The 13401-nt window shown below is 34.0% G+C and overlaps 1 protein-coding gene across 1 annotated transcript; it reads left to right on the top strand.

Annotated features, from left to right (window-relative positions):
* The first annotated feature begins 1827 nt into the window (after positions 1-1827).
* On the top strand, positions 1828-10890 carry LOC134726846 (uncharacterized). The gene is made up of 5 exons (XM_063591249.1): positions 1828-2047; positions 5283-5372; positions 9023-9107; positions 9979-10140; positions 10745-10890. Exons 1-5 carry the CDS (start codon positions 1901-1903, stop codon positions 10837-10839), a joined length of 579 nt encoding a protein of 192 aa, XP_063447319.1. The 5' UTR covers positions 1828-1900; the 3' UTR covers positions 10840-10890.
* The last annotated feature ends 2511 nt before the right edge of the window (positions 10891-13401 follow it).

The following is a 13401-nucleotide window of genomic DNA, read 5'->3' on the forward strand; positions in this document are numbered from 1 at the left end:
GGGTTAGCTAACTACTTTAAAGCTTTATATTTTAGAAGGTGGAAGACCTGGATGCGTCATACTTTGTATATAGATGCCTCATATTACGAACTCTCCGTCAGTCACATGTCCAATGTCCTGGACCTCATTTTCGTGGTTCAGTGACTACTTGAAAAAAAAGTTAAGATTTTTAAAATTCTCTCTTATCATAAGTAACAGGATAACTATATTTGGTATGTGCGTACCTTGCAAGGTCCTCACGCCCGTCAGACAGTTATCACTTGACCTCGATCTAATTTTATGGATCAGTGAACCAGGTTAAGTTTTGGTGGTCAAGTCCATATCTCAGATACTATAAGCAATAGGTCTAGTTTATTCGGTATATGGAAGGATTTTAAGGTGTACATGTCCAACTGGTAGGTTTCATCTGACCTTGACCCCATTTTCATGGTTCAGTGGTTATAGTTAGGTTTTTGTGTTTTGGTCTGTTTTTCTTATACTATATGCAATAGGTTTACTATATTTGGTGTATGTAATGACTGTTTGGTGTACATGTTTAGCTGACAGATGTCATCTGACCTGGACCTTATTTTCATGGTTCAGTGGTCAAAGTAAAGTTTTTGAGTTTTGGTCTATTTTTCTAATACTATATGCAATAGGTCAACTATATTTGGTGTATGGAAATAATTTGTTTTTTATTCTGAGAATTTTTTTTTGTTTGTTTCACCCTCAGTTGCCACTATATCTAATGCTAAAATTGAAAGAAAAAAAATGTTTTCGACTTGTCGTGAAAAGATTGTTTTTTCCAGAAAAATTAAACCATAGCACCCCCCCTCCCCGGAAAATCAAATGGTTGCTGCCTAAGTGCTGACTCCCGGGCTGGTGAAATCGTCGGGAACGAAACGTCGACCAGCAGTTTCACCGATCTAGTGGTGTAAATAGTTATCAAAGGTACCAGGCTGATAATTTGATACGCCAGCAGCGCGTTTCGTATACAGACCCGTCAGTGTTGCTCAGATCAAAATAATTAGAAAGGCAAACAAGAATAAAGTTGAAAAGCATTGCGAGGACATAAAATCCCCAAAGATGTGCCAAATATGGCTAAGGTAATCAAAATCTGTCAGACAAGATTCACCTGACTTCGAACAATCTTCGTGGGTCTGTTATCAAGACTCAGTTTAGTTTCTGTGTTTGGTATATTTCTCAGATACTTCATCTTGTGTATGGAATCTTGTCTAACTGACCTGTTTCATATGACCGTGACCCAATTTTCATGGGTCGTTGGTCAGTATACAGTTTATCAGATACTTTTATCAAAAGGTAAATCAAATTTCGTGCACGAAATGACCGTACGGTGTAGATTGTCTGGCATGTTTCATATGACCTTGACCTGATTTCGTGGTTCATTGGACAATGTTTTTACGTTTGTTTCTCAGAAACGTTTAGTAATTTGACCATTACATTTGATGTGTGGAATGATTGTAAGGTGGACATGTCTGTCTGGCATGGTACATCTGTCAGCGACATCTCACCATGACCCCATTTTCATGGAAAGGTAGCATGCACTGATAATGTTAAGTTTTATTTGACACATGTAATAAAACATCATATTACAGACTCTGAACATCAATCACAAGAAAACAGGCGAGACATCTTATCAGATGCACTCTTTGTTTTTATATACTCTTACAGTTCACATTTTGGTCATAATTTAAATTATCATTTCGCATGATGTTTATGGCTGATGTTTTTCACTCAATCTGAACGTGAAAAGTGCAATAGTTCTTACATGTATATACGTAATATACTTATCTACTGCATGTGAAAAAAACATCTGGAAAATATTAGTCATTCTGAATAAGATTGATATAAGTCTAGCTGATAGTGATTAACTTTTATTCCTGCATTTACAAATTTTGAGATGCTACTTTTTGTTTGTATACTCGGTCTATTTTCTGCCACGTCTGCAGCAGTAGTTCCGAAACCATGCTGTGCAAAACATCAAATGACAGCTGAGCTTGTTCAGATCACTGGATCTTACACAAATGGTACTCCTGCCACAGTGGAGGTAAGTCATTTCCATAACATCAAATCACTGGATCTTACACAAATGGTGCTTCTGCTACTGTGGAGGTAAGTATTCCCCATGATTGTAATAAATGTGCACGGTCTTGATATAAACTTCTTAGAAAGAATGTGTGGTCTCCCAAATATATAGAAACCGGTTTGCCGTGTGATTATGGTCGTTTTCAGTAAAATAAAACAATTTCAAACTCGATTTGAGTAAAGTAAAGCCATTTCAAACTGATGTTTACAGTTTGTTCTTTTGTTGTGCCGTTACATCACTGTCTTCGATTAAGGGGATACTGTGATAGAACAAACATGTTTAACCCCCGTTTAACAGTGCATGCATCATATGCCTATCCCAAGTCAGGAGTCTGTAATATAGTGATATTACTGGTTGCGTTGATTATAAAATAAAAATACCGTTGATTTTCTGTTTTCTCAATTGTTAGATTTTGTCATGCCCGGGCCTGTTTTATTCTTAATATGATTTTGCTCATTAGTAATTTAAAGGACGTAAAACCTGTGTTTAAAACAATCCTCGTTCTCTTTTCTCTGCCGTATATCTGTTTTCTTGAAAATCATACCACATCACCTTAAAAAAAATATTTTGTTTAACAAAATAGGATTGTATGACGCAAATAAGTACTATATATACCATGGTTATTACGAGTTAACATATTTAAACAAACGAATCCGAAGAATGAGTTTGTTTAAATATGTTAATGAGTAAGACAAATGGTATATAAAATTTGTAATATAAATAAAATGATTGACAGCTTCAAGACCTACAACTAATATTGGAAATTGATCACGTTACAGTTTTATCCAATGAAATGGAAGCTCGCGCAAGTCACTTTTGGGCCTCGTGTATGATATTCTGTGTATTTCATGTAATAGAACCCCTGAATTTGCAAAAAGGAAAGAAAATGTCAGATTTTCCTGATTTTTATTTAGTTTTGCGCCCCATGTATGGTTGTTTGCGCAAGTAACTTCATAATGTCATCAGACTGAGGTAAACAAAATTATCGGATTCCAGCGTCGGACAAGGATTAAATAATTATTCTAATGACGGTAAGAATTGTTTTTTGTTTTGTTTTCAAGTATCATACAAATTAATCATATTTTACAGAATTTTCATCTCATTGAAAAATGCATAATTATAAATTTCTAGTTTTCGTACAAACTGCTTTCTTCCGTTATTTTATTAATTCGATTATTAGATTATTTATTAAAACACAATTTTAATGATAAAACACTGTACTTAAACAGTAGCGGATCCAGGGAGCGTAGATAGTGTACGTTCCCCTAATTGATCGCAAAAAAAAATCATGTTTTTTCACAGATATTTGTAGCCGATATTTATTCCTTTTTCTATAGGTACCCCTTTTTTAAAATCGAAATTTAATCGGATCTTCGCAAAGGAAATGATAGTTTCACATTTCATTTTTTTCACAACTTAAAGAAAAACATTTAGTAATTGTTTCCAAAATTAGGGGAAATCGTGACAATCCTATATAGTTTGAAAAAGGTTTCTTAAGATTTGGGTACACATAGTTTATTGCTTTTTGTTATAAAATGAAAACAAATGAAGATCTTGACCTTTTTGTCTGTTTAACAGTTTCCTAAATATTTAAGAGGCGGATTCATTTAAAACAAAAGGTGGAGCTTCAACCATGGAATAACATGAACATGAATATGTTATACCATGGCTGAAGCTCCGCCTTTTCCCTTTGAATTCTACTTGAGTTGCATATTTAATTAGCAAAGTATGGTACAACATTAATTTGCATATAATATACTATGGTTTTGCCTCACCACACTTTTTAAGCAAATTATTTCATAAAAACATCAAAGGAAAAAATCTAATTTATGTTACAATGAATTATATATGACGAAAACATTCTTTAAAAAATCATTGTCGATCAACTGCACCTAACTAGTCTCAGTTCATGTAACAAATCACTATATATTTTACATTTTTTGACGAGCCTTCGACTTTAGTCGAAAAAAGCGAAACTAAGCGATCCTACTTTCCGTCGTCGTCGTCGGCGTCGTCGGTGGCGTCTACAAATATTCACTCTGTGGTTAAAGTTTTTGAAATTTTAATAACTTTCTTAAAATATACTGGATTTCTACCAAACTTGGACAGAAGCTTGTTTATGATGATAAGATAGTATCCAGAAGTAAATTTTGTAAAAATAAAATTCCATTTTTTCCGTATTTTACTAATAAATGGACTTTTTCTGCGGGGAAACATAACATTCACTCTGTGGTTTAAGTTTTTAAAATTTTAATAACTTTCTTAAACTATCCTGGGTTTGTACCATAATTGGACAGAAGCTTATTTATGATCATAAGATAGTATCCAGCAGTAAATTTTGTAAAAAAATAAATCCATTTTTTTCCGCATTTTACTTTTAAATGGACTTAGTTTTTCTGCGGGGAAACATTACATTTACTCTATGGTTGAAGTTTTAAAAATGTTAATAACTTTCTTAAACTATCCTGGGTTTGTACCAAACTTGGACAGAAGCTTATTTATGATCATAAGATAGTATCCAGAAGTAAATTTTGTAAAATAGATAAATCCATTTTTTCCGTATTTTACTTTTTAATGGACTTAATTTTTCTTCCATTTAACATTACATACAGTCTGCAGTTAAAGTTTTCAAAACATTTATTAGATTCATTAACTATCCTAGATTTTTACCAAACTTGGACAGAAGCTTCTTACAATCAAAAGATAGTATCAAGAGGAATATTTTTATTGATTTTTTTCCTCAAAATTTGTTGAGCATGCGATTTACAGCAAAAGTAGGCTAGACACTGGGATCCGCGGAACCCTTACAAATTTTTGTTGTGGTAAAATCCCGACAAATTCGAAAAAAGTAAAATCACAAAAATACTGAACTCAAATTCAAAACGGAAAGTCCCTTCCAGTAATCAATTGTCAAATTCAAATGATAAAACACATCAAACGAATGGACAACAACTGTAATATTCCTGACTTGGTACATGCATTTTCACCTGCATTTTTAAACCTGGTTTTAAAAGCGCGTAACCTCTCACTTGTATGACAGTCGCATCAAGTTCAATCATAGAAAGGTAGCTTACAATGAATCTATATTTACACCCTCCTTCCCACCCTTGAACCAATGCTTATCCATCTCATAAAGACATGCCGGGTCCTGTTATTTCTTAATTGTTATATTGAATGCTTTTTTTTTCTTCAACAGGCAGCAATAAAAATACAGTATGATTACGATACTATGATGGTAAAATTGGAACAAGATGATGGAACAACTATCATTCAGGATTTTAATCAAGTAGGTGTATAGTTTATCAATGACTTGTATAGTAAGATAAAATTGGAACAAGCTAATGACACAACTATCGTGCAGGATTTTAATCAAGTAGGTATATAGAATATCAAGGATTTGTATAGTAGGATAAAATTTGAGCAAGCTAAAAACCCAACTACCATACTAAATTGTAATTCAGTAGGTATAAATTATACGAAGGATTTATATAGTGAAAAATGGAGCAATCTGATGGCACAACTTTCATACTGAATTTTAACTAAGTAGGTTTAACGTATATCGAGGATATATAGTAAAATAAAATTGGAGCAATCTGATGGCACAACTATCAATATCATACTGAATTTTATAAAATGTATAAAAGAGGGACGAAAGATACCAGAGGGACAGTCAAATTCATAGATAGAAAATAAACTGACAACTCCATGGCTAAAAAAGAAAAAGACAGACAGACAAACAAACAAAAGTAAAAATGACACACCATAGAAAACTAAAGAAGAAGCAACACGAAACCCACCAAAAACTTGCGGTGATCTCAGGTGCCCCGGAAGGGTAAGCAGATCCTGCTCCACATGTGGCACCCGTCGTGTTGCTTATGTGATAACAAATCTGGTAAATTGTCTAATTCGGTAGGTCACATTTATTTCATGAAAAGGAAGGGGATTGTAGTTACGACGTAAGGAACATATCCGATATCATTTGTGAACCGGTCATTCCATACCGGTCAACCAACTCGTGATGACGTCCGTAAAATTTACGAAAGGATGATTTCAACTTCAGCATGTTGAACTCTTGGTTTAATAGCTTCCTTGTGAGCAGCAAACCTCTATCAAGAAAATCACGATATTCCCGTGCTTGCATTTCCTATCATATCAATTGGGAGATCCATACCCGTATGCAGGTGCTGCTGGAATGATGCTACTTAGAAATGGAAAGTTCACAATTGGAAAGCTGAAATCATCTCATTTGTCGTAAAGTTTTGTTTTCAACCGACCCTCATTGTCAATTTCTAGATGTAAGTCAAGATATGAGGCCGACTTAACTGTATCTGTAGTATCCTTTATCTCTAGTTCGATGGGACAGATGCGTTCAACATATAGTCACCAAATTTTGAATTATTTAGTGAAAAGTAGAGTTAAAGGATATTGCTTACTTATTATCTTTCTTCATAAGAAGTTCCTGTATGAAGTCAGCCTCATAATAATAAAGAAACAAGTCGGTCGGAAGAGGGGCACAATTTGTTCCCATTGGAATGCCAACAGTCAGTTGAAAAACACGTCCTCCGAAAGTAACAAACATGTTGTCAATCAATAAATCAAGCATCTTGATATTGTCAGTTTCGGAGAATTTTGTGTTTGAATCAGAGTGATCCTTTGCAAAGTAGGATTTATACCTCCCTTAGACAAGATACTTTTATCTACGTTGACCATTCTTTTTTATAAAACAAAGCAATACCAACTCTTTCAATTTGTCGATTAGTTTGGAATATGGAATACTTGTGTAAAGTGTAGAAAAGTCAAATGTTGTAATACTATTACAAGATGAAAGAGAGTAGGATTGTATGTTCTCTTACAGATCTTTGGAATTTTTAAGTATCCACATCTGATTCATGCCACCTCTAGAATTGGCAGTTTCACAATAAGTTTAAAGCCAGTCTTTCATTGTTGATAAAATAGATGTTGATAATTAAGAAAGCGGTTTCGTGGAACACTTGGTGGAACCAGTTATATACCATTGTTTGTTATGACAGATATGTAGTTTAGATATCCAATACAGTGACTGGAGATCCAGTTCTTCATCTTTGTTAGAAATTCCAAAGGAACATAGCACAGACCTATGATTATCCAGGATTTCCTCTTTGGTAAGTGTCGTGAGGGTATATGTTGAGTTTACAAGTGTTAATACCTAATTCGTTTATCAAGCAGTTAACGTAGTGAGTTTTACACACAAAAACGATGTTGTTTAAGACTTTATCTGCTGGGACAACAACATATTTTTCATGGAGGTAGGATAGGTGTTTTGCAACAATTGGGTCTTAAAATATTGACGTAGCATGGACATTGATAGACCCATTCAGTTTCTTAATTCTGATTTGTATCAACGACCTCACTGCCTTAATCCATTCTGAAAGAGTGTATACGTCTTCCTTCTCGCGCTTAGCCTATTGCCGATATTTCGGACCTTTTGGTAACACAATTCGTTTGGAAGTGTTATTAACAAATTATATCGAGGATTTATATAGTAAGATAAAATTGGAGCACTCTGATGGCACAACTACCATACTGTATTTTAATCAAGTAGGTATAAAGCATATCGAGGGCTTTTATAGTAAGATAAAATTGGACAATTCTGATGGCACATCTATCATACAGGATTTTCATAAGGAAGGTATACTGTAAACCAACTTATTTTCGCGGATACTTTATTTCGCGTTTATACCTAGCTAGACAATTTTGCGGCGATTTAATTTCGCGATTTTCTTATTTACTTAATGTCGTTTGATAGGGAAAGATCCAAGTTATTCCTTTTCGCGACTATTTTATTTCGCGTTATTTTTCTACTCGCGAAAGTCGCGAAAATAAATCGCTCGCGATATTTAGTTGGTTTACAGTATATTATATCAAGGATTTGTATACTAAGATAAAGTTGGAACAAGCTGATGACACAACTATCATACAGGATATTATTAAAGTAGGTATATATTGTATCAAGGATTTGTATAGTAAGATGAAATTTGAGCAAGCTAATGACACAGCTATCATACAGGATATAAATCAAGAAGGTATATATTACTGTACTTTTAGTACATATTTTAATTTAGTTGTCAGCTGAGACCAACCTGACAACGAAATGAAAATGTGTACTAATTTCGAGGAAAATGGACGTTACACTAAACTTCAAAACATATAAATCAACTAAAATAAAAATAACAAAAACATACACGACTAACAAAGGCCAGAGGCTCCTAACTCGGGACAGACGCAAAACTGTGACGAGGTTAACATGTTTTGTGACATGTCAATCCTTCTTTATATAAAAAGCCAATAGAGAATAAACAAACACACAGTATAAACACAGTAAAACTAAGAATTAAATCCGAGTCCGATGTCAGAAAAGGTAACAAAAGAAACTAAGTTAAATGAAAAATGGTACATAAATTAACAAAGGACTACTAGCAGTTACTGGCATGCCACATTTAAACTGATAGAACTTTTGTCTTAATCAAATGAAAATCAACCACAATTCCACCCGTTTGGAAGTAAGAATTATAAAGTATATGTAAAAAACATAATCCATGTTATGCCAACAACTGGTTCTTAGAGTACATGTGTTTATTTCTGATGTAATGACCCTATGAGTGAATCAATATTAATACCGAAACATGTCATCTTTAATGAACCGACAACAGTATCGTAACCATATCTCTTCTGAATAAGTTTGCTCAAAGGTTCGATTAAATTTTGAGATGAATGCTGACATTTTTGTCCTTTGTAAAGAATATTATCATCATAAAAACATAGATTTAAAACTCACATAATCAGCAGGTTTAAATCTGATTAGCGTAACAATGTAAGAAAAATCTTTTAATCTGTTTAAATAAGAAGGAAAAAAAGTTGTTGATCGTCAGCATTTTTCAATATATGATTCTATTGCAGACACAGCAGTATATAATATCTGGAAAATCATGTCGTAAAGACAAAATACCTACAGACATACAACTGCAACCACCATGTGTACCAAGTAAGTATATTTTCTTTATAGAACTTATAATTTGCTTTTATTAATTACGAATGATGCGAACTTGAATATGTACAAACGAAGATCCCAAGGTTGGGAATGTGTCAATAAAACTTAACATTAAAGTACATCTAGAGGTCTCGATCATTTCTGTGGTGTAAAAGGTCTCCATGAATTTAGCCATTCGAATTGGATGTAGCAAAGGTCTTACTTAAAATATATGTATAATATATATATAAAACACATAGGCATTGATCCGACATTACATAGGCGGTGATCCGACATTACATAGCCAATGATAGGCATTGACTCGACATAACATAGGCGTTGATCCGACATTACATAGGCGGTGATCCGACATTACATAAGCTTTGACTCGACATTACATAAGCGTTGATCAGACATTACATAGGCGGTGATCCGACATTGCATAGGCGGTAATCCGACATTACATAGGCGTTGAATCGACATTACAAAGGCGTTGATCCGACATTACATAGGCGGTGATCCGACATTACGCTGGCGGTGATCCGACATTACATAGGCGGTGATCTGACATTACATAGGCGGTGATCCGACATTACATAAGCGTTGACTCGAAATTACATAGGCGTTTATACGACATTACATAGGCGGTGATCCGGCATTACATAGGCGGTGATTCGACATTACATAGGCGTTGGTCCGACATAACATAAGCGTTGGCTCGACTTTACATAGGCGTTGATCTGACTTTACTTAGGCGATGATCTGACACTACATAGGCGTTGATCCGACACATAGACGTTGATCCGACATTATGATTGGCAATTACAAATGAACTGATTTTTTTTATCTGAGCTTAGACTTAACTTCCAATCTATTTGTTATTCAGGTAATGCTACATACAGAGGAAGAAGAACTATCGGTGATGATGTCACTTATGATGTTGACACGTGGTTTATTGCGGGCACCCCATGGGGAAATATAACAGTTTCTGTGATGGCTCACGACTGCACACCAGTCATGCAAGGAACCAGCACCAACGTAAACAATGGTTAGTTTATATTTGCACTTTAGACTTCAGAAAATTAATCTGTTTTATCTGTTCTATCTATGCAAAATGGACACCTTCGCTACGTCTGTTGAATGTGTAAAAAGATTTCTGTATAGAATTTACGTCTAACACTAATCCATGTGTGTTGTCAGTGATAAATGATTTATCTAGATTGAAGCATTCGAGACTAAGAGTCAATATGATAAAATAAAAATCTATTTATTGATATGCATGTATCAAATTTCAAATTAATGTGATGGAACCCATTATGTATTTACATTCTTTCTTCTTTATTTATACATCGCATCTGAACACATGTCGTGAAACATAAAAGGTTTCAGATTTTCTTAACACACTGCATTTATTGGAAAAAGGTACTTGTTAGTCTTCCATGATTTAAGAATCGAGAATGTAAGGTATGGATATAAAACATTACTGAAAGTGATTAAAGCCCAGAAGTCTCTATTAAAACTTAAAAAACTGCTTTAACTAGAAAGGTTTACTAAATCAAGTTTACCCTAAACCTGAATTTGTTGGCATATGTATTATTTTTGTTCATGTAATACTGTAAACTTTACAATAACCATTGCATTCGTACTTTCAGTTGTGTCACAAACAACAGTATTTTACCACAACGTACAATTTCCAACTCTAGCCGCCACTACATTCCAAGTACCACAACCTTGTCCTGGGCATTGAACATTGAAAGACAGATTATATTAATTTCAGATGAATAAAACTATGTGATGATTTCTACTTATACGTATGCCAAACATATCAATAACTTACGCAAACGGTCGTACATGTGAATAACATCACAACCACTTCCTCTTTTTCTCGATTGTTAAATTAGACCCATCACCAGATGTTTAGTAGCTAGCATGAGCAACGTGACAACTGGTATCATACTTGCAGATTAGAACGATAATCGTACATCACCTGCGCTCGTCACTGGGATTTATTTGGGTTTGATTTGCTCAATCTTAAGTTTTCTGTGTACTATTTTGTTATTGCTGGTAATATCTTTTTGACTGTGATTTTTTTCTCGTTTTCTGATTATACAAATGGTTTAGCTATTGTTTATTTTTCCGTAATTTTCTATGTTGTGTTTTGTGTACTATTGTTTGTATGTTGGTCTTTCTCTTTTTTAGCCATAGCGTTGTTAGATCATTTTGACTGGAGTTTGAATGTCTCTCTGGTATCTTTCGCCTCTTTTTTAATGTAAAATAATTTCTAAACATGATTTGACACATAATTGAAATACATCATCATACCATAAAGTTAAAAAAAAAATTCACATTCGAGTTTTGCAGTTATTTTCTTAGTTTTTAACCGGATTTTTGTGACAAAAATGTCGGTTATTGATTTGGGGATGCTCGGCGGGCGGGCGGGTGGGCGGGCGGGCGGCAATCAAATGTTGTCCGTGCATTAACTCATGAACCGTTCAACCAAAGCTTTTAAAATTTTAATATGTTGTTACTTACAACTAAATGAAGGTCAAGTTCAATAATGGCGATTTTGACTTTTACCGTTCAGGAGTTATGGTTCTTGAAAGATTGAAAAATGGCGTTTCCAGCAGTGTCCGTGCATGTACGCATGAACCGTTCTACCAAAGCTTACCATATTTTAATATGTTGTTACCGATGACAAAATAGAGGTCAAGTTCAATAATGATGATTTTGACTTTTACCGTTCAGGAGTTATGGTTCTTGAAAGATCGTAAAATGGCGTTTCCAGTCATGTCCGTGCATTTACGCATGAACTGTTCTACCAAAGCTTCCAAATTTTGATATATTGTTACTGATGACTAAATGGAGGTCAAGTTCAATAATGACGATTTTGACCTATACCGTTCAGGAGTTATGGTTCTTGAAAGATCGTAAAATGGTGTTTCCATTCACTTTGTTGCATTTACTCACGAACCATTCAATCTAAGCTTTTTAAATTTTAATATGTTGATACTGATGATTAAATAGAGGTCAAATTTGATATTGACTATTTTCACTTTCAACAATCATCAGTAATGGTTCTTGTGATATTGCCATGACACAAATAAATGCTAATTAATCCGGTTGGCAGTCGTTGTGACAGCCTCTTGTTAAATCAATACATCTTAGATAAATAAAAATTCTTTAAACTGATAAAATCACAAGAATACTAAACTCCGAAGAAAATTCAAAATGGAAAGTCCCTAATCAAATGGCAAAGATCCAAGCACAAACACATCAAACGAATGGACTACAACTATTCTATTTCTGACTTGGTACAGGTATTTTCTTATGTAGAAAAAAGCGGATTGAAACTGGTTTTATAGCTAAGATAAACCGAATATATCTAATAACGGACGTTATTATTGTAAATCCAGTTTTTGACTAGGAGTTAACAGTAATTTACCAATGTTCAAATCTCATATATCTACCCAGGGTAAAATAGTTTGTGTCATATCTACTACTTTTCTTTTCATACAAGACTTCTAGAGCTCATAAAAAGTTCATTACCAAAATTTTAGCAGATTCTAAAAAAAATTTCTTACAATTTTAACCCCCAACTCTACTGGTGGGTCTTGAGTAGGCGAGGCGCGCGTCTGGCGTGTTGGGTTATACGCCTTGTGCCTTTGATGGCTGTTTATCAATCTTAAATAAAGGCAAAAGTCAGAGTCGGCCTTTCCCGTCATTGAAAAAATATTAAAACATCTTAAAAAGGAGATCAATATTTTTTTCTTATTTTTTTCTTAACTTTTGTTCTTCTACTTCTAGTGTCTTATGACTATACATGTCTCTATGCTTAAGATACACAATTCTGAATTAAATTGGATAGTATTTATGTCGACTCGATGCATACATCAATAAAAGTAGTTAACCTGGTGAAAAAGATACTACAACACGTCGAAATAATCGTAACGAGATCCCGTTTTAGGATGTAAATAGTCGGGTTTTTGACATTTTTTACTACCTTAAATTCACAAATGTGTTAAAACACCAAGATTGAAGTCGGTGACTATATGATTGTGGTGTGGTCGCTGCATTTTGTTTTTGCTATTTGTATGACCATGCAGAAACTGCAGAAGCCACACAATTCTAGATTTTATAGTATTTCGATATTTTCACAGGATTTTAAATGTCAAATTATTCTTTTACCCATATATTCCAAATGTTTGAGTTTTTTCAAACCAATCTGAAAACGAAAGTAAACTATTTTTTGTAATAGATCTATATGTTATGAACTTATCTATTGAATGTGAAAACGCATCTGGAAAATCGG

The sequence above is a fragment of the Mytilus trossulus genome, chromosome 7 (assembly GCF_036588685.1).
Source record: "Mytilus trossulus isolate FHL-02 chromosome 7, PNRI_Mtr1.1.1.hap1, whole genome shotgun sequence".
NCBI lineage: Eukaryota > Metazoa > Mollusca > Bivalvia > Mytilida > Mytilidae > Mytilus > Mytilus trossulus.